We start from the raw sequence: 21,742 nt of genomic DNA, 5'->3' as shown, positions 1-21,742 counted from the left end.
ATTACCTCACTGTTAGGAAAGTTGGACTGGAGAAAGTCAAGTTGCAAAGAGAGGAAGTCAAAGAGCTCCAAGTGATTAGTGGAGTTGGGAGAATGGTAGAGACAACATATGAATTTGACACAGTGAGGTAGAGAGATTTTAAGCCAGAGAAGATCGAAGAGAGATTTCAAATTACCAATTCTCTGACAGGGAATATCGGAACAGACATATGCACAAGTACCACCTTTGAGGCGAAAGGAATCATACAGTAAATAATTTGGGCAACTAAGATGAACAGTAGTTGAATTAACCGATAACTGAGATTCTGTCAGAAAAAGTAAATGAGGTTTGGCAGACTGCAAGTGGAAATGGACATCGTTGAGATTAGAATTGAGACCACATATATTTGTTAAATGAATTAGGAAGTGCTTGGGAGGTTTAGATCTTTCTGCAGATAAGCTTACTCTATTAGTTTGACAATTCATGGTGGCTTCAATAGTAATAAAAAGTAGTGGGGGGGGGATGTTGTATGAAGTAATGAAATTTTTGGTTATGGCGTACACATGGTAAGAATATACTCAGATCCTTGACATTGCATGGCTTCGACAATGCCCCATGCATACACACTACTCGGACTCCCTCCAGTTACTATCTGGCAGAGTAGAGGTAGCAAGATTATACACTATCTGATCCGGAAGCCTCCTAAAGAGTTACCAATAGGTTCGGTAAGGTGTAATAGCAGGTGGCCTGCGAACACAGTTTTAGAGCCGTACCCTCGAAATGTAAGGAAGATTGGATCTTGCCATGATGCCCATCATAACCTCAAAAGTCATCAGTCATAATGCATGATGGAAGAGATGGGGAAGGGTTGACTGGAACTTAGCTCTGGAGACTAAACATGGGTTCCACCACTTCAAGCCTCCAATAAGCAAAGTGGTGGTATTTCAACGGTTGATGAGAGTCATCTACCACCTAGTATTGCCTAGTAACATAGACAGGCAGAATTCCTCCATGTAGTGTGGGCACCACACCTTGATTACATTGGTTAATACCTGGATGGTCACCCACATTGTGCTTGTGCATGGAGGTTATACCCAGGATTACCAACAGTCCCACCACCAATGAAAGTGCAAGCAGAGGATTTGGCTGTTACAGACCGTCCGAACTTCGCCAAAATTGGGTCTACTTGACTTGAATGTCACCCAAATATCAGTTCCATCAGCGTTTTAGACTCCCAGATAGCCAGTACAGCTTGTCTGGCATATCTGAGAGAATGTCTGTGACATCCTCAAGGATTAGTGAAATGGGAAGGTTTTTTTTTTTTTTTCTTTTTGGCTGATGCCATATAAGCTTGCTTTCTTGTATCATATGCCATTACTAATGCTAATGATGATGATGGTATAGTCTTACCCTTTCTTGGACACAAGGAAGCATAAACTTAAATTGAAAAAGGATAACTGTAGGTAGGCACAGCCAGCCCATCCATTAGGCACTAGGGCACAAAGGTCCTAGCGGCACATTTCAACAAAATATAATTTTTTTTTTGACAGACAAGTTGAAAGTTTGTGCTGGGAAAATTACAGCATGGGGGTTCTCAAAAATATGTTACTGAATTCATTTTTTTCCAATAAATTAGAAGACTTTGTGCCTAATATTGTAATTGCTCTTAGAATTCTTCTAACTGTGCCAGTTACCGTTGCAAGCGGAGTTTTTTTAAACTTAAACTCATCAAAACTTATCTACGATCAACAATGAGCACAGACTGACTCCATGGGCTAGCTACAATTTCTATTAAAGAACAAATGGTGCATAACATGGATTTAAAAGAACTTGTGAAAAAGTTTCCGGAGGCAAAGGTAAGGAAAGTAAATTGTTGAGGAAAATAATTACAGTATTTTGTAAGTAAAATTCACTAATTGTCTTATTAAATTTCTTTTAAAAAATTCTAGTTCTTTTGTTGTTGTGATCCCTATTAGCTATTTCTTTCAGCATAATAAACATTATAACTTCTTCCATTCCAATGAATTTGATGACCAGGGGAAGAGAGGGCAGAAGAGGAGGAATGGAGTATGATAAAAGTATATTTTATGATAATGTTCCATGTCGTATTCATGCACCGTATTGCTATTATTACATCATAGAATAAATCATAATAATATACAGCAAGCAGATAAATATTACAGATGAATGGGTGGGAATAGGTAAGCTTCTTTGTAGGCAGGGTGATGGATAGATGTTTTGGTAGGTGGATGGTTGGTACAGAATACAACTGGAGCAAAAAGTTTAAGTCTCGCCTAGGACATATGAAACCCTTGCACCGGCTCTGGCTGTAGGAAATGAAAAAGTCTGCTTTTCGGAAGGGAGTGATTGTTGGAATAAACTACCATCTGGTGTTGAAGAGGTGGGTAGTTTTGAATGAATTTAATTGCATGCATTAACATTGCAAATTGAAATCTGCGAATAAAGTTTGTTTCTTTTTTTTAAACAGAAATTATAGAAACATTCTTTAATGAAATTAAGAAAAAATTCTCAAATTTTTTTTAAAATTTCAATTTAATTGCAGTTTTAGTATTTTCTTGCAAAAAGAAAAAGATGGAAGAAAAATGGTATTTTTGCAAAAAAGACAAAGAAGGTACTCTATTGTACCAATGCTAGCATAACAGTGAGACAAGAAGGGATTAAATTGAGTAAAAAAGATGGATTTGGCATTGTAACAATGCTTTCTATCTATAGCAGTGTAATGAAACTTGTAAAGCACCTCCACAATGAGTTCAATATGCCACGTAGCAATTTTGATCATTTATGTGCAAAATGAGGCTGTGAGGCTATTACTGGATAAAATATAATGTAATATTATAATACTCTTTATATAAATTGAATTTTTAATGTTAATACTGAAAAGTACTAAATATTCAAATAACTTAAATTCATAACAGTTGAAACAAAAAAAAAACAAATAAAATTAAAAAAAAAAAAAAAAAACAGAACATACCTGATCCAATTTTAATCAGTCCATTATGCTGAATGAAAATTGAATCACAGGTCAAATTACCATGAATGATTGCTGGAGAACAGGAATGTAAGTAGCTATGAGAAATTACAATATATTTGTTAAAAACAAAGAAATTTTATTAACTAAACCTAAATTTGAATCAATAAAATTTTAAATTATAAAAGGGTACTACTCCAAAGGAAAAACTGCAAAAATTTAAGATTGAAGATATTATTTAAGCTCATTTCAACACTGTGAATAATCAATCTGGCTTCAATTTGGGGGCGGGGGGAGACAGTGATAATTATTAAACTAAGCATAAACAGCTTTGATATCAGAATATTAAAAATAAAAAAATGCAAAGCAACTTTCTTGGAAATTCAAGACTTTAAAAATGTCTGAAAATGTAGATTATTATTATTTTTTATTATTAACAATAACCTATAGAGGAACTCTCAGATAAATAAAACTAAATAAAAACTTTTATGAAGAACCATGAATTCATGTTCAATTCTTTTCTTTTTTCCTACACTTGTCTAAAATAAATCAGATGCTAATCATTTAATGTTTAAATTACTATTAGATATATTACATAATATACTATTATTTATTATGTTTAATTTGTTTTATTCATAAGAGACACTATCCAAATAAGAATATTAAAATATGCTTGAGTATATTTTTAACAAACATTACTTCCTCAGAAATTTGTATATTAGCACTGATAATAACAATTTTCTGCTATCTCTACTACTTATTCTATTTCTTTAATTTTAATTCTTTGAACTTATATCAGTCTCCTCCTGGTGACTGCAATGTTACATAGCTTAGTTAAAAGAATACTGATATCCCAAGAAAATTCAATTCCATTCTTTCAATATGAAACACAGACAAACCAACCTTTTTAAACATACACACAATTTACAGATAATACAATACATGCAAGCAACTATTACCTAAACTATAGCCTAAGAGCCCTGGTGCTGATGCCACCACTACCCCATCAATGTTACTGACAATAAAAAACCAACAGTCTCCTATTGGTCATCCTTAAAATACTGAATCTATCTCTGTAATGACATTTTTAATCAATACTAAAGTTAAAACTAAATTTAAAGGACACAAACTGAAACTGGGAAGTTACATCTTTAGAAATATATAATTACTTAGCTTATCCATCTTTGTTTCTGAAGTTTATTACTATTAATTTTTGAAAATTTTGAGAATAGTATATTTGAGAAGTAAATTTTTGGTTTCCACAAGGATTCAGCATTCTACTGCAAATTAAAAGACTGTTAGATAGTTATGTTAAATTGGTCAATGTTATATATAAAAAAAAAAAAAAAAAAAAAAAAAAAACGAGCCATACTGAAAATAGCAGATAACTGAAGAATAATTCCCCAATGTTTTTTTTTGTACATTTTTCACTGAATTACAAATGACAAGCAACAACTTTAACTGAATTGAATTATTGAGACTGTTTAGCAACTGAATATTGAGCATAATTAACTATTACTCATTATAGAGGTTTAAATCAGTATGAAACTGAATGAACAGAAATAAGAAACAATTTTGTTTTATATGATTCATATAAAGAATATCTGCATTTTTTGATAAAATTAAATCAGGACACGTCCCAAAATGTAAAATGCAATAGCAGGTAAGTATTTAAATAAAAACTAAGCAAATTATGCAAAAAAAAAAAAAAAAAAAAAAAAGAAAAGAAAAAAAAAGTCTTTCATAATGGCTAACTTGGTAACAACAGAATAACATAGTAATACTCCCATCAGTAATATAGTAATAAAGCTGTTTCTTTAGTAACCATAAAATTTCTATAAAAAATAAGAAAAAAAAAAAAAAAAATTACAATCTGATGTCAATTCACGGTTTCACGTTGTTGGCCTGATCATACTGATGACAACATGACTAGGCCAAGGAATTGTGAACTTCAGCATCCACAATGTCATCTATATTGATAGAAAATAACAAAAAAAAAAAAAAAAAAATAATAATAATAAAAAAAATAAAAATAAATAAATTAATTAATTAATTAAGTTTAAAAAAAAGTTACTCAATTACCCTCCCATCACTCAAGACTACTCTTTCATATGTTTCACAACAGTGAAAATATCAGTAGTTTTCCTCCCTTCACCAGAAGAGTTCCATCACAGTTCTATCTTTCACACCTTCCTATAGTTGAACATGAACTTTCCAGAATCATAAAATATGGTAAAAATAAGTCCACTGAGAGGAGCCTGGTCTAAATACCGTGTAATTTCTCAATATTGAAATTCATTAAAAAAAAAAAAAATTTAATGTAAGAAATTAGTAGTACATGCAAGAAATGCACCTAAGTTTGATAATCTGGTCTTCCTTAAAAGCCAGCTATTATCATATAGAATTTTCTAGACAAACAGACACACTATGGTACAGGGATGTATTAAGGGGTGGGCATATGCCCCCTTAACCAAAAATTTCAAATTAAAGAAAAAGAATGCAGGAGGCATTCTAAAAAAAAACAAAACTCAAAAGCCTGGTCACCATGCCCCCTTACGATACCTGAATATGCCACTGCTGTGGTATGAGGGGATTGTAGATCAACCAATCTAATTTTACTGGTAGAGATTTATTTGGCAAATAAATAAATCTTTATATATTATTTATATAATTTATGCATACATGCAATGGAACTTATACAAATGTATTTTTATTAAAATGTCTCTTTCTCTGTATATATATCTTTTTTAAATTTATCTCTTTTATTTTAATTTTTAAGTTTGGAATGCCAGATTGAGAATCCAATGAAACAAGCCAGGAATGGACTGCAAAATACTTTTGACAGAAAGATGGAATGACTGCACTACACAATTTATTTATATTTTTTAAGAAGGGATTGCACTATAATGACAAGGTGTGAAGTGAATGATGTTCATATTGCAGTTTATTTATGTTAGACTTGCAGAAATATTACAGACTTGGATTTTATTAATAATCAGTGAAACAGATTCACCACACTTGCTTGCTACTATTAATTTTAATTGTCCCAGGCATCTATTGTTAGACTACAATTTTATTAGTACCATCTCTATCATCATTATTTTAATACTTCTCATCTTCTGCAGGATACCATTGACCTGTTTTATCAAAATGGAGTCTTTAGGCATGATTAAAAGAACTATTGGAACAGACTCTTTGATTATTATTATTATTTTTTTTACTAGGTGGGTCCCTGCAGGGTTGGGGGAGGTACTAAACTTTTATTTACATTTTAATATGCCTTAACACTGAACATTTATTACAGTCTATTTTTTTATAAGCTCTTTAAATAACTATGGTTGCATAGTTGTTTTATAGAAATAAAATTTAAAACTACTGAAAATGTATGACTTCATAATTCTACTTGCAAACAATGAATTTGAATAATGAATCTTGTAATGAATTTTAAACTAATCGAACCAAACACAAGCCTTCTTGTATAGTTACAAGAAGGCTTAATGGAATGATTAACTTGATATGTATATACAGTCGATTCCGGTTAATTGGGACACATCGGGACTAGTGCATTTTGGCCCGATTAAGCGGCTGCCCCAATTATCCAAAGTTTCACGTAAAAAAAAGTTAAAAATACAATGAACCCCCGCGTTACAATTGGTTCACTATACAATCAAATCACGGTAAGATGGAGTCACCTAAGTAAAGTACCGTTCACTATACGATGTGTAGTAAGTGCTGTTCATTGTGATCACGTTTGTGAATTGAATTTTAGTTCTATTAAACAGCAATTCTAATTAGCGAAAATAGGAGGAATATTATCCACACGCTATAAAAGTAAAGATATATTAAGCCCAAATGTACCCTTTATTATCTTACAATTAAAAAATTAAATGATACATGAAAATTGGAATTAATACGTACTGTAATATGTACATACTAACTAGTTGACATTTCTGTTCACTGACATTTGTGGGTGGGGATTAAAATTAAAAACAGTAAAAAGATAAGCAATCGATAACAAAGAACACGAATTAATACGTACTGTAATATGTACATACTAACTAGTTGACATTTCTGTTCACTGACATTTGTGGGTGGGGATTAAAATTAAAAACAGTAAAAAGATAAGCAATCGATAACAAAGAACACGGCACAAACAAATTTCAAGTAACACGATACGTGCAAGTGAGAACAGAATAACAAGTTACGAATCTTTAAAAATAGGAATGAAGAGAAGATTATGAAAATAAATTTTTTTATATGATTGAAGATTTCATGGAAGTGTAAACATATTTTACCATAATAACCCACAGAATTCCAGCTGTCAGTATTATCGCAAATTCAATAAGATCGAGTTTACTATCCGTTTATGATAGATTGCAAAAAGCCCAATAAACAAGTGACTGCTAATTGTTTTTATTGTTTTATGGTTGTGACCTCCAGAAATCGGACCGAATTATGTGGTATGGTCGGAGACAATTGTAGGGTGATCTCCAGTGCTGCTGTCTCCTGCCCCAATTAAACGGCATGTTGTCCCAATTAAGTGAAGTAAACCCTGGCTATTTTCTCAATTGGGTTCTGTTTTTTAAGATTTGCCCCAAATAAACGGCTGCCCCGATTAACCGGTGGCCCAAATAACCGGAATCCACTGTATATCCTAATTTTTTGTATGCGCAATTTTATGGCTGTATGGTTTTTGGTGTTCAATAAAAAACCTTAAAGGCACAAGCTGTAGGATTATGATCCCTCTCAATCTCCATAATATAATTCATATTTTCTCTCATTGTCATGCATTTCATGCAGGAACATTGAAATAATAACCAGACTGCATGCTGATAATATAATGATTTAGGATAATAATATGCAAGGCTTCCCTCAAAATGAGTTAGCTTCAATTATTGAATACGTGAGGACAGAATTTGGTCAAGTGCAAGCTTTTGTAATGGAGCAGTAATTTAAAAACAATGTTCCAGAGGAATACTATTCAAAGTTTCAAAAGAGTACAGGATGAAAAAGCAAAGAACATGCTCCTTGCTTGTTACAAATGACATCTGCACTCTTTTTTTATTTAAAAATATAATTATTTAATTTTAAAAACAACACTAACCATCTTGCATTTCTCTTGATATCGATTTAATAGCAGCAATAACTTTCTTCAGTCCAATATTTCACAATCAATGAAGTGTTACATGGCACAAATTATCACTACAAAACATTTTTAATACAAAATAATACAGAAAAGGATAAATATATGATTTTTATGAAACGCAGATATGAAAGTAATATAAATTTAGTATATATATATAAAAAAAAAGACAATAAATACTAATGTGCTTTTGTATTTATTTTTTAAAGGCATGGTATGACTAATTTTATAACATCTTTAAACTTAAAACTGTTTACATCCTAAGGTGGCAATGGAACATGCTTATGATAGTTTTCAATAAAAAATATTGCTAAAATTTGATTTTGTACAGCTTGATTTTCCATATGTTTTGTAATGTTCTTTTCTAAGACATTCTTTAAAGTGTGATTTCTCAAGAGAGTTCCTTTACATAATTAAAAATAAAGCAGTAATTCCAATGGCGCAGTTTCCTATGCACAAAGCATCATACTCGCATTGGGTCTCACCTGAGAGCTGACAAGATCTGAGTGCACCATCGTTTCCAAGCCTGGAAATATAAACAGTGATAGTTATCCAGGAACAAGCAATATTCCTGGTACACTAACATGCATTGATTTGAGAACACACACACACACACACACACACACACACACACACACACACACACACACACACACACACACACACACACACACACACACACACACACACACACACACACACACACACACACACCTTACTTTAATTTTTACAAAGGCTATGTTTTTTACAATTAAGAATATAAGAATAATGAGGATTTAAATTAATCAATACCAAAATTACACCCACAAAAAAAAAAAAAAAAAAAAAAACCAGCTAATTTTTAATTATGTGCAGTATACACATAAAACCTGTCCAAAATTTGTAACAAATCACCTACAGAAGTGCTATTAACCCAGTCATTTGGTGGATGAATAACTGTATAGTTTATTTTTTCTACTCTTACCTGTACAGGAAGCTTAATAACATTACGCTTGGTTTTCTTGAGAAATTGTTTCAGAGAGCCACTAGACATGTATTCAGTAATAAATATCACTCGTGGTTTATCTGTATCTTTATCCATCCAATACTTATGAAGTTTCACAATATTAGGATGTTCCAACTGAGTTAAACTGTCAAAGACCTCTCTGATCTTTTCCTAGAATTGACAACACTAGTAATTAAACATTTGGGGAGGAAAAGTGCTATTCTATCAATTTGGATATAACTTAAGTACTACATAGTATTTAATATTTTACCTAGTAAATAAAGTTATCTATACAAATTTAAGAGCAAATCCTCAATTTCATAGCCAGTGACATAAACACAAATGATATGGCACTAAAAGCATTCACTCCTATGAATATAGCATTACATTGGAATATTCTTTAACAAAGGTAACAAAATAATAGATAACTAAATAATAATGAAGACTCCATAAATAATCAGCAAAAACTTCCAGCAAAAAAGAAAGTCTATTCACATCAAAGTATTTGCTTTTGCACACACGCATGCACACACACACACACACACACACACACACACACACACACACACACACACACACACACACACACACACACACACACACACACACACACACACACACACACACACCTTAATACAAGGATTTGCTACTGCAATTAGTTTAATGGTAAGAAAAGGATAACATTATTAAAATGTTGCCCTAATCAGTCCCAATATCTAAGTTACAAAGAGGCTGTTTCTGAATTCCATCTTCAGGGCATCTACTCCATTCAACCCTTCAATGTTCAAGAATCTGGATCTTTATTTCCACAACCACTATAGCTGTGAATTGTACTGTGACAAAGTCACAGTATAATTTACAGCATTGAATCTCATGCCTCTTTCAACAAATATTTAAGAATTGCTTTCTTATTTTAAAATAATGAGATGAGACATATCAAGATGCTCACTGGCCACATCAGTATTCCTGCCATCTGAAACCAGCATCACTAGATGATTCTTCCCCACCCAACCCAACATCATGATGAGCCCAGTGCTTTGTATTTAAGAACAGTCGACTCCAACATTCTGACCAGTTTCTTAAGATCCCCATGCTCCTGGAAGGCTGAAAGCTCAATGCAGACATTGTCCAATTTATCAAATACAGAGAGGAACTGATTCCCATCAGTATTTACAGTTTCCTGGTATTTGACTTATTTTCATTGCATAGCTACCAACCTCAACTTTCACAAAACTGGAGATTTCGTAATTTTTATCAGAAAAAAGCAGATATACGGCAGATTTTTTAAAATCCAGATTTTGGACTTGCGGGTACTTAGATTTCAGAAAGTTTTTGATAACAATGCACATAAATTTCACCAACAAATTTTTTTTATTGATTAACACACAATGTATTTTTTAAAGTAAAGTACCTTGTTCATAACTAGAGCAATGTCACTTTTTTTAATAATTTGGTAAAATAGCAGTGAGTGCTGATGTGTTCAAGGCATATCACAGAAAGAAACAAGATAATTCAATTATATACATAGTTTATTCAACATATTTGCTTTTCAAATCCACACATTTTCTACAACAAATGTTCCAGCATTTGTAAACATCTTATTTTTCCTACTGATACCTGTACAATAAGCAGTCATTGTTTTACCCTTTTACAGGTAGTCAATAAACAAAATCACATCCTTGTCCCAAAAAGAGAGAGGCCATCATTACCTTCCCAGCAGGCTTCTAGGTGAAGAACTTCTTTGAACTAGGCAGTCACAGTGCTCCGCTATGGTCACGAGTAAAGAGAAAGGATTTTGCTTTCACAAAGGTGACTACAGTGGTCTTAGACAGTTTTTAAAATTCCTTTCAATGGGACCTATTGATAATGTTTAAAGGGAGGCATTGAGGAAAGTAATCATTGAAGCTGCTAAACTTTTCCTACTAACTAACAGATACTGTTCATTGGAAAACAGACTTTGGATTGCATATCACAAAACTTTCTAGTGACGAACGACAAACTGAATTAACATAAATTTAAAATAAATTTCTATTAAAATAACTAAATGATATCTACATAAAATACTGAAACGGATATAAAATATAATAAAAGCATTAAAATGAAATTAAATGTAGACAAAATTAATAAAATATACAGTAGCTTTAGGGGCAAAGTGCCGAAGGGACTAAGCTGATGAAGAGGCACTTTGTCCTGAAAGCTATTGTATATTTTTATTAATTTTGTCTACATTTGATTTTACTGTATTTTAACACTTTTCCATTTCAGTATTTTATGTAGATATCATTTATTTATTTTAATAAAAATTTATTTTAAATTTATGTTAATTCAGTTTGTCGGTCGTCACTAGAAAGTTTTGTGAGATACTGTTCAAGATTTAGACCTAAACGAATGTCAGATAAACTGAGGAGACTACTGGCAGAGAAGAAAAATGCATGGGATAAATTAATACGTAGGGTATGAAATTCTAGAGTAATACAAACTAAGCTGCTGGTCACTAAGGAGTTAGGCAAGCTAAGGCAAATTATGATAAGTCTTCAGCTAAGAATGCAAAGAAAAGTAGCAAAGAATTCTTTGCTTACGTTAACACTAGAATGAAAGGGATGAACAACATTGGCCAACTAGATATGAATGGCATAACTACTGATGATACTGTCAGATTGCTGACAAACATTTTACATCTACATTAATATGTGCAAAAGTTTTTAGGGATAGGAACACCAGAAGCACACCAAGTTATAAATGGGAACTAAATGACTTTGTTATAACTGAAGAAAGTGAAAGAAAAATTACTGAAGCTAAAAGTAAATAAGGCATCTGGGGTTAATGGGATCTATTCAGTTATATTAAAAGAAGCAGCAAAATAGGCAAGCAAACCCTTGGCCATAATTATGAGAGCATACTTGGATTCATGAGAGGTTCCTATATATCAGAGGGCAATGTGTACAATTATAGCCCTGCAAGTGTGACTTCTGTTCTGGGGTAAATAATGAAGTCAGTGGTTAAAGAAGTATTGCCAGTTCACTTAACAAAAATGGAATTAATACAGAAATCAACACATGGGTTTGTTAAGGGAGATCCTGTCTGAATCTGATTAGGTACTATGATGCAGTAACAGAGGAACTGGATGTACACAGTAATTTTGATTATATGTTTAGATATTAGTAGAGCTCTTGACACTGTTCCACACCAAAGAATGCTGTACAAAGGGTACTAGGAAAGTTTTGCAATATGACGCAACAATGAATCACAGGAAGCTGCTTGTTGCTGCATGTTGAGACATGTTCATACGTGCATAGTAGCCGCCGCGCCAAGTCGATGGGCTCAGTTATTCATTAGTAGTGAGAATGTAAAGTGCTTGCGATGGCATCGTGGTCACGAAATGAGATAAGGACAGTTTTGCGGTATAATTTCGTGCGTGGTTTAACCATAGACCAGTGCTTAGAAGAAATGACTCTTGCACTAGATGATGATTGTCCACATCGTACAATGATATTCAGGTGGTATAGAGAATTCCAAAGGGGAAATTTCACTCTGGAGGATTCTGAGAGGCCGGGAAGGCCACGAACGTCAGTTACGGAGGAAAACGTTACTGCTGTGAGGAAAATGCTTGACGAAAACAGGCGAGTGACCTACCAACAGATAGAGGATACTTTGGGCCTAAATACACCAGCAATTCGTTTGATTCTGCAAGATCATTTGCACGTGAAGAAACTTTGTTCTCTCTGGGTGCCGCATCAACTGACTGAAGAGCAGATGACACGATGTGTGACTTGGTGCCGGGAGATGTTAAAAAAGTTTGATAAGGGACAATCTCGGTATGTGAACAACATCGTGACAGGTGACGAGACTTGGCTGTACTATTACGATCTGCCGACCAAGGCTCAAAACAAAGTTTGGGTCTTTGATGATGACGACACACCCGTAATTGTCAGAAAATCCCGATCTGTAAAGAAGAAAATGATAGCTGTATTTTTCAAATCGAGTGGAATTGTGGAACGTGTCGTTTTGGACACGCAGAAGACAGTCACAGCTAAGTGGTATACTGAACAATGCCTGCCTAAAGTCATTGGATCTATGAAGAACCTGTGGCCAAAGTCAAGAATGGACACCTGGTTCTCCATCACGATAATGCTGCAGCTCACAGCGCCAAAGCCTGCACCGAATATTTGACCACGACAGGACTGAAACTTCTCGAGCACCCTCCCTACAGTCCAGACCTTGCTCCCTGCGACTTTGCACTGTTCCCGCATGTGAAAATGAAGCTAAAAGGGAGGCGGTTTTCCAGTGATGAGGACCTTCTACGGGCTTGGGACAACGAGTGTGCTTTACTCCCTAGTGAAACTTGGCAGAACTGGTTTAAAGATTGGTTTCGGAGGATGGAGAGGTGTATTGAATGTAGAGGAAATTACTTTGAAAAAATTAAATAAACAAAGCTGTATTGCAAAACTTTCCTAGTACCCTTTGTACAAATTGGAGAAGTGACATTTGGGGAAAGTTACTGCTATGAATAAATATATATGAACGAGTGAGTGGCATAAAATAAAGATTGGTAATCGACACTGCTCTTCCTGGACTAATGTTATTAGCGGAGGTCCTCAGGGTCAGTGCTGTGGGGCCCTTACTGTTTACAATATTTAATAATGATATTGATGAAAGCATATCAAGCTTACTGGCTAAGTCTACAGATGATACAAAGATTGGAAGGTGATTAATGAGAGGAATCAAAACATATTAGAGCAATATCTAGAAAAATTGGGCAGATAGACTGAGAAGTGGCAGTTAAGATTTAACATTGGTAAAATTTTATCAATGTTAAATCAAGGTATTGCATGTGGCAGTAATCCCAGAATAACATACCAATTAAGTGGTACCACACTCATGATGGAGAATGAGAGGGATCTAGGGTTGTACAGCCTGACATGAAGTTCTCTGAGTTAGAATATGCTCACGATTTTCTGTGATTCTGAGGTTCTCAATGATATAAAGAAACTTTTGACAATGGGAACAAAGAGGTGACCATCCCATTGAATAAGGCAATAGTTAGACCATATTTTGAGAAAGGCATACAGATCTGGAAGTCTCATTTTAAGAAAGATGCTGATCCATTGGAACTGGTGCAGAGAAGAGCAACCAGATTAGTCAAGAACACAAAGAAAGAGGTAGTCTTACCCCAAGACTTCGATTCTGCAAATTGCAGTGCTTGGAAATTAGGCACTTGTGAGGAGACCAAGATTGAAGTGTTTGAGTGAAATTGCTACAAATGGAACTTAATGATGATAGTATTATTACTCTTTCTTCTCAGACAACATACAAGGGGACATACTTAAATTGGGTGGAAGGGTTATATAACATGTGCAAAATTTGCTTTCAGCCAGAGAGTAATTGGTTGCTAGAACAAACTACCATCTGGTGTTGTGGAAATGGGTAAGCTGAATAAATTTTAGGTAGAATTTACACATGAATGTATGGAGACAGATAAGGTGGATAGCTTTTATTTTTTACTTCTTTCTTTCGGCTGATGCTATATACACTACTACTACTAATAATAATTCTCTGTAAAGGAATAACTCAGTGAACTATTTGCAGTTTTGCTATCCTGAAATTAAAACCTGACAATGTCAGATTTGCAGAAAAGGAGAGCTTATGAACCTTTATTTGGGGAATGTATTAAGGTTTATATATTAGTTAATATATTAAATATTAAGCAGTTTATTCGTATAAGATGAGATGTTATTCTTTGTTTAAGTCTTAGTAAGAAGGCCTCCTATTTGTGTTTTAGTTAATATTGAATAGAGATAATTAAGATTTCAGTATGCCTATCCAATGTTACACACACAAACAACATTTAAATAAACTCAGTTATTTTCTACTTTCTGAGTGTGGGAGTCAACTCTTTTGTTCAGGCAATTTACATGCCAAGGTGGATCTGTTATAGAAGAGCGAAATTCCATAGTGGTTGTAGGTCCTTTGTTAGCTGCAAGTCTTCTCTCTCATTCTTGTGTACCTTTCCTCCACATAATTTGTTGTATGAACTGCTTGCACGAGCAGTGCATTTCTTAGACCAAGAGTTTGTTGATGAGGAGGAGTTGAAATGTAGCTTGAACATGGTATGAAATAGGAGAGGCCAATAAACCTTGAAACGGTGCTGTGTGGGTGGTGGTATCCGCCGAGAATAAGTAACAATAGTCTTCTCTCTTAGTGAAGCGTTACTTATACGAGGTAGTGCAATACGTGGTAACTCGTTGTGAAGGTAACTCAATGCCATCCATTATAGTACTTGGTAGTTTACTACAAATAAAATATTGTGAAGTATCACTGGCCTATGCCTTGTGCGATTATTTTCTTAGTTATGGAATAGTGAATGGCCTCAACCTGCCTACATAAATTCTTTCTACTATAGTGGAGAGGTTAATCCAAACCTATTTTGGTGTTAAATTTATCCATTTTCTTGATTTTCGGAAGGAACTAAAATCGAGGCGCAGAGCCAATTTATTTTAGATAACATTTTATTACAGAGATTAGGTTACGACATGAATACACATGTTAGGTATTCATAATAAATTAAGCATTTAACAAAATTATAATAGATCAGGGGCACAACATTCGAAAATTTATCATAAGTGTTTTATACATATGGTAAACAAACAAATTAAACAAAAAAGGAAGTAAGTTGTACTGTCAAGGTGAGTTTTTTACTGATATTATCTAATGAAGTGTGACAACTTCAAATATTTAAAACACTCACAGCAGACACTATATGACTTTATAATAAATCGGCTAAAGTAAAGGAAAGACAACACGAGAACCACGGCAAACTATGGGACACTTACCTGACAAACTGGTTTCCCCTTGCATTCTCGGTAAACAGATGCTGCGTTATCGGTAGCGGTAATAGAAGTTGAAAACAATATACTGATTGACACGTAAGCATGACAGATGATGTACTGAATGGTGCATGAGCACGGATTTATTTCTGAAAAAGTGATGTTCTGTTCATTTTTATTATGTTTTTCTCATTATTAAAAGCAGATTATTGGAGTTCATGGGTGTTTTCGCTATTAAAAAAAACTATGTTACTGATTTCTTTGTACATTTGAGAGAGAGAGAACGAGAACAAGAATCAGAAGTAGAAAGGAATCACCAAGAAAGAGAAGAATGATGATATCCAGCTCACGACCCTGGGTGTGTCGTGCGCTCGCCCTGGGATTTTCTAACCTGAACTTAAATTTTAAGTTAGGAAATAATAGGAAAAGAAAGATTCTTTATATATAAGTATCATAAAATAAATCAATCACTTAACAGTATGATGTTGTCATCTGTTGTGTTCATGCACCAATCAGTACATCTGTCAGGCCCATGTGTCAATCAATATATTATTCTCGCCTTCTACTGCAGCTACTGATACATGCACCGTCTATTTACTGAGAATGCAGGAAGAAACTGCGGTAGTGGCAAACCAGTTTGTCCAGTAAGTTTCCTGTAGTTTGCTGTGGTTTTGGTGTTGGCTTTCTTTCTTTACCTTAGCCAATAAATCTAGTAAATTTTGGACTTGGTCTGACAGCCAGCTGACCATCTATTGTGAGTTTCTAAGACCCAAGTGTGTTTCCTTATGCCAGTCAGTCTACTAGCTCCAAACAGAATTCATATATAGCAAGCGAGTAACAAAGTTTTTTGAAGTCATAATCATCATCATCAGCCATTTTCAATCCACTGCAGGATGAAGCCCTCTCCAGCAACTTTCCAGTTCCTTCTGTTTTGTGCAATGGCCATCCCAAACTCTTGAATTTCATCTGTCCATCTCCATCATTGTCTTCCAGCTGTGTGTCCTGCCCAAGACCATTTTAGTTCTTCAGTTTTGATAAGAATGTTCTGCCTAATCTACATGTTTCTTTTCTTATCTAACAATCTAATTTCCAATATAATTCGTTCCATTTGTAGTTGTGTAGTTCTCAGCTTCTCTTCCATTTTTTTGGTGAGTGCCCAAGTTTCACTTCCATAAGTCATGGTGGGGAGTATACATTGGTTCATTATTTTATGTTTCAGACAAACTGGGATATTGCTCTTCAGTATGTGACTATATTTCCTGAATGCTATCCATCCAAAATTTATTCTTCTCTTGACTTCCAGCCATTTATCATTATTACAGCTAATAACTTGTCCCAGATAAGTATATGACTCCACCTTTTCAATTACTGCTCCTTCAATCATTATTTCCCTTTCTGCGGCATACTTGTTCATCATTACTTTTGTTTTAGCCATATTCATCTTTAGTCCAAAATCCTTACTAACTGTGCATAACTGATTAAGATTTTCCTCTAATTCTTTGGGATTGTGGCTTATGACCACAATGTCATCTGTAAATCGTAAATGGTTTAGGTACTCTCCATTCACATTGACTCCTTTCTGCGACCAGTCTAATCTTCTGAAAGTTTCCTCAAGGGTAGCAGTAAACAACTTCGGAGATATTGTCTCCTTGTCGAACTCCTTTCTCAATTTTAAATTTGCTACTATCTTTGTCTAGTCTAATAAAGGAGGTAGCATTCTCATATATTTTCTTCAAAATCATAATATATGGGGTATCTTTGCCTTGTTCTTTCCAGTGCCCGAAACATTGCCTTATGCTGTATGGAGTCAAATGCTTTTTCATAATCCACAAATGCCAGGCATAATGATGTTTTATATTCATTTGCTTTCTCCATTAGCTGTGATATTACATGAAGGTGTTCCATAGTTGTCCTAAAGCCAGCTTGCTCTTTCGGTTGATTCACATAAAATATTCTTTCTAATCTGTTAGTAATGAGCCTTGTGAACAACTTGTTGATGTGGGATAACAAGCTAATTGGTCTATAATTTCCAATTTCTGATTTATCTCCTTTCTTATGCAGCAAAACTATGATTGCATTATTCCACTGCTTAGGCGTCACACCTTTTCTAATACACTTTGTGAAGAGCCTTGCCAGTTTTTGTGTCATGTCTTTTCCTCCCAATTTTAACAACTCTACAGTAACTTCATCTTCCCCCAGGCTTTCTGATTCTTCATTTTCTTGATTCTTCATTTTCTTCAACGCAGGTTCTACCTCATCAGGAAGGATATCGGGTATGTCGTATGTGTTACTAATTTGTGATCCATCTTCCCAAATGCTGGCATCATTCCCTTGCTCCTTGTACAATTCTCTATAGTAGTCTTCTGCTATTTGAATTATGCCTTCTCTGCTTTCATTTATAAGTGCACCATTGCTATTTTTCAGTTTCAGTATCATTTGTCTTTCTGTATTACTGCTCACGGCTGCTGATTTAAGTCCTTTGTTTTCCTTTAATGCTTGTTCTACCTTTCTTGTGTTAAATCTTCTTATGTCCTCTCTAGGTCTCTTTCTAATGGCTTTGCATAACTCAGTATACTCAATTTTCTCTGACAGTGTTTATCTTACTCTTCATTTGTCATCTTCGGTTCATCATGAATGATGTTACCATCCTGAACAAAGTCAATGTTGGAAGTGATCACAGAATGGTAAGATGCATACTTGATGTATCTTCTATTAGTGAGGATGAAGTCGATTTCATTAGTTGTTAATCCATTTGGGCTTTTCCAGGTTCACATTCTGTTCACCCTTTTCTTGAAAAAAGTGTTCATTACTGACATTCCTCGAGATTCTGCAAATTGCACATCTTTCATTTCTTTTACCAATTCCAAAATTTCCTATAGTTCCTCTTTCTGCACTGTTTTGTCTCTTTCAAACCTTAGCATTGAAGTCGCCCATAAGGATAGTGTAGTGGGTTTTCTGCTCATCTAGAAGATTCAATTTCAGTGTACATTTCTTCAATCTCTTCATCATCATGGCTTGATATTGGTGTACAAATCATTATAACCTTTAGCGTGTACCTCTTAAAAATCCTGAGTAGTAGTCTTGATACCCTTGGTGTCAAGACTACTACTCAGAATTTCAAGAGGTCATAAGTTTATTTAAATTTAACCTATTATCTAATTATATTTGTAGAACCAATTCATCATTCAATAGCATTACTAGAAGAAAAATTTTTTTTTGCACCAAACTGAAATGAACTAATTAAAATAAAATAAATAATAAAAATAAAATAATATTACTCTGGTTTTCGGACAAATAGATTTGGAAAATCTATTTGTCCGAAAAGAATATTCAAAAATGCTTCTGCTATAAACTTTAAATTCTGAGGATCAAATAGTTCCCGCTTCCAATATGGCTACTAAAGTATAGTTTTTGTGTATATAGTTTTAGCCCTTCAATGTTGACTGGTAAGTCACACGACTGCAGTTGGAAAAGTGTCATGTTAATGACCATAAAACTGAACATCTGCATTGTAAAAAGCTGGATACATGGATCCACTATACTTCCATATATGTAAAACATTTACAAATATTGAGATAAAACTATTACATATATATATATGCCTTTTTTATTTTCCCTTCATATATTTTGTTTATAAATGGCTAAATACAGTAAACGCCGGTTATAGTGATCATGTTTGCAAATTGAATTTTGATTCTAATAAATGGAGATTCTAATATGCGAAAATCAACAAATATTATCCAGAGGCTACAAAAATAAAGATACATAAAAATTGGAAGAATATTCCGATTTTTACGTTCTGAACAAAATAAAAATAAATTTATACTTACGTACATAGCTTAATTAATATACATATTAATTAAACACAACACTTTGTAATATGATTATAATTTAAAATAGTCACTTATTTTAGATTGCTTTAAATTATCACTACAAAGTCCATGATTAAAGAGGCCTATGCGCTCCGGATTCATTCTACTAAAATTACAGTTGCTCAGAGTGAAATGGATACAAAAATATAGAATTAAAATTACAGTTGCTCAGAGTGAAATGGATACAAAAATATAGATTGTAACAGGTTTAATAATGGGAATATACATATTCCTATTATTAAACTAATATATGTATATTCCCATTATTAAACCTGTTACAATCTATATTTTTTATCCGTTTCGCTCTGAGCAACTGTAATTTTAATACTACAAAGTCTATATTTCAATTTGTATAAGTCTATATTCGTGATCACTTGTACCAGTTTCTTCCAAAGCTCTCTCAGGACGGCTATAGCTTCATGAGTTTGCCGTTTTGTAACTGAAATTTGTTCAGGTTCATCTTCATTTTCCTCCTCGGCAAAATTATCAGTAACAGACTGGGCAATTTCTTCATCTGTTAAAGCTGTAGTAACTTGTAGATCACCATCTATGTCCACCCAATCATTAAACTCCTGTTCACCTATGTCTTCAGGCTTTTTAACATGATCAGCATTGTGACTTAGTTGCCCATCACGAATAATTAATCCACATTTTTTGAAACAGTTGCTAATGCAGTCTCAGATACTTCATTCCAGGCACTCATTGTCATATGAAGTGCATCTAGAACAGTTATCTGCTTTGCGATATCGGATGATATTCCCAAACCATCTATAAACTGGATGATTCTTTGCCTCATATCTGATCTATAAAAGATCTTAAAGGTTTTTATTAATCCATGGTTGAGAGGTTGAATCAGTGATGTGGTATCTGAAGGTAGAAAAACTAATTCAATGTTTTTGAATTAGTTTTGCGCTCCGGATTCATTCTACTAAAATTACAGTTGCTCAGAGTGAAATGGATACAAAAATATAGAATTAAAATTACAGTTGCTCAGAGTGAAATGGATACAAAAATATAGATTGTAACAGGTTTAATAATGGGAATATACATATTCCTATTATTAAACTAATATATGTATATTCCCATTATTAAACCTGTTACAATCTATATTTTTTATCCGTTTCGCTCTGAGCAACTGTAATTTTAATACTACAAAGTCTATATTTCAATTTGTATAAGTCTATATTCGTGATCACTTGTACCAGTTTCTTCCAAAGCTCTCTCAGGACGGCTATAGCTTCATGAGTTTGCCGTTTTGTAACTGAAATTTGTTCAGGTTCATCTTCATTTTCCTCCTCGGCAAAATTATCAGTAACAGACTGGGCAATTTCTTCATCTGTTAAAGCTGTAGTAACTTGTAGATCACCATCTATGTCCACCCAATCATTAAACTCCTGTTCACCTATGTCTTCAGGCTTTTTAACATGATCAGCATTGTGACTTAGTTGCCCATTACGAATAATTAATCCACATTTTTTGAAACAGTTGCTAATGCAGTCTCAGATACTTCATTCCAGGCACTCATTGTCATATGAAGTGCATCTAGAACAGTTATCTGCTTTGCGATATCGGATGATATTCCCAAACCATCTATAAACTGGATGATTCTTTGCCTCATATCTGATCTATAAAAGATCTTAAAGGTTTTTATTAATCCATGGTTGAGAGGTTGAATCAGTGATGTGGTATCTGAAGGTAGAAAAACTAATTCAATGTTTTTGAATTAGTTTTGCGCTCCGGATTCATTCTACTAAAATTACAGTTGCTCAGAGTGAAATGGATACAAAAATATAGAATTAAAATTACAGTTGCTCAGAGTGAAATGGATACAAAAATATAGATTGTAACAGGTTTAATAATGGGAATATACATATTCCTATTATTAAACTAATATATGTATATTCCCATTATTAAACCTGTTACAATCTATATTTTTTATCCGTTTCGCTC

At 33.8% G+C, this 21,742-nt stretch overlaps 1 protein-coding gene across 2 annotated transcripts in view; it reads right to left on the bottom strand.

The window, feature by feature from the left end:
• Positions 1 to 21,742, bottom strand: part of Madm (MLF1-adaptor molecule) — a 144,006-nt gene that overhangs the window by 52,612 nt on the left and 69,652 nt on the right. For both annotated transcript variants that reach the window (XM_090372093.1, XM_090372092.1), the window contains 3 exons: positions 9,076 to 9,267; positions 8,597 to 8,637; positions 2,972 to 3,066 (listed from right to left, as the gene is read on the bottom strand). In XM_090372093.1, coding sequence (XP_090228219.1) covers positions 2,972 to 3,066; positions 8,597 to 8,637; positions 9,076 to 9,267 — 328 coding nt within the window. The remainder of the gene's footprint in view (positions 1 to 2,971; positions 3,067 to 8,596; positions 8,638 to 9,075; positions 9,268 to 21,742) is intronic.

Source organism: Mastigoproctus giganteus, chromosome 4, assembly GCF_048544385.1.
Source record: "Mastigoproctus giganteus isolate SK-2022 chromosome 4, ASM4854438v1, whole genome shotgun sequence".
Classification (NCBI taxonomy): domain Eukaryota; kingdom Metazoa; phylum Arthropoda; class Arachnida; order Uropygi; family Thelyphonidae; genus Mastigoproctus; species Mastigoproctus giganteus.
The sequence above is the reverse complement of the archived record's forward strand: the minus strand, read 5'-3'. Positions and strand labels throughout refer to the sequence as shown.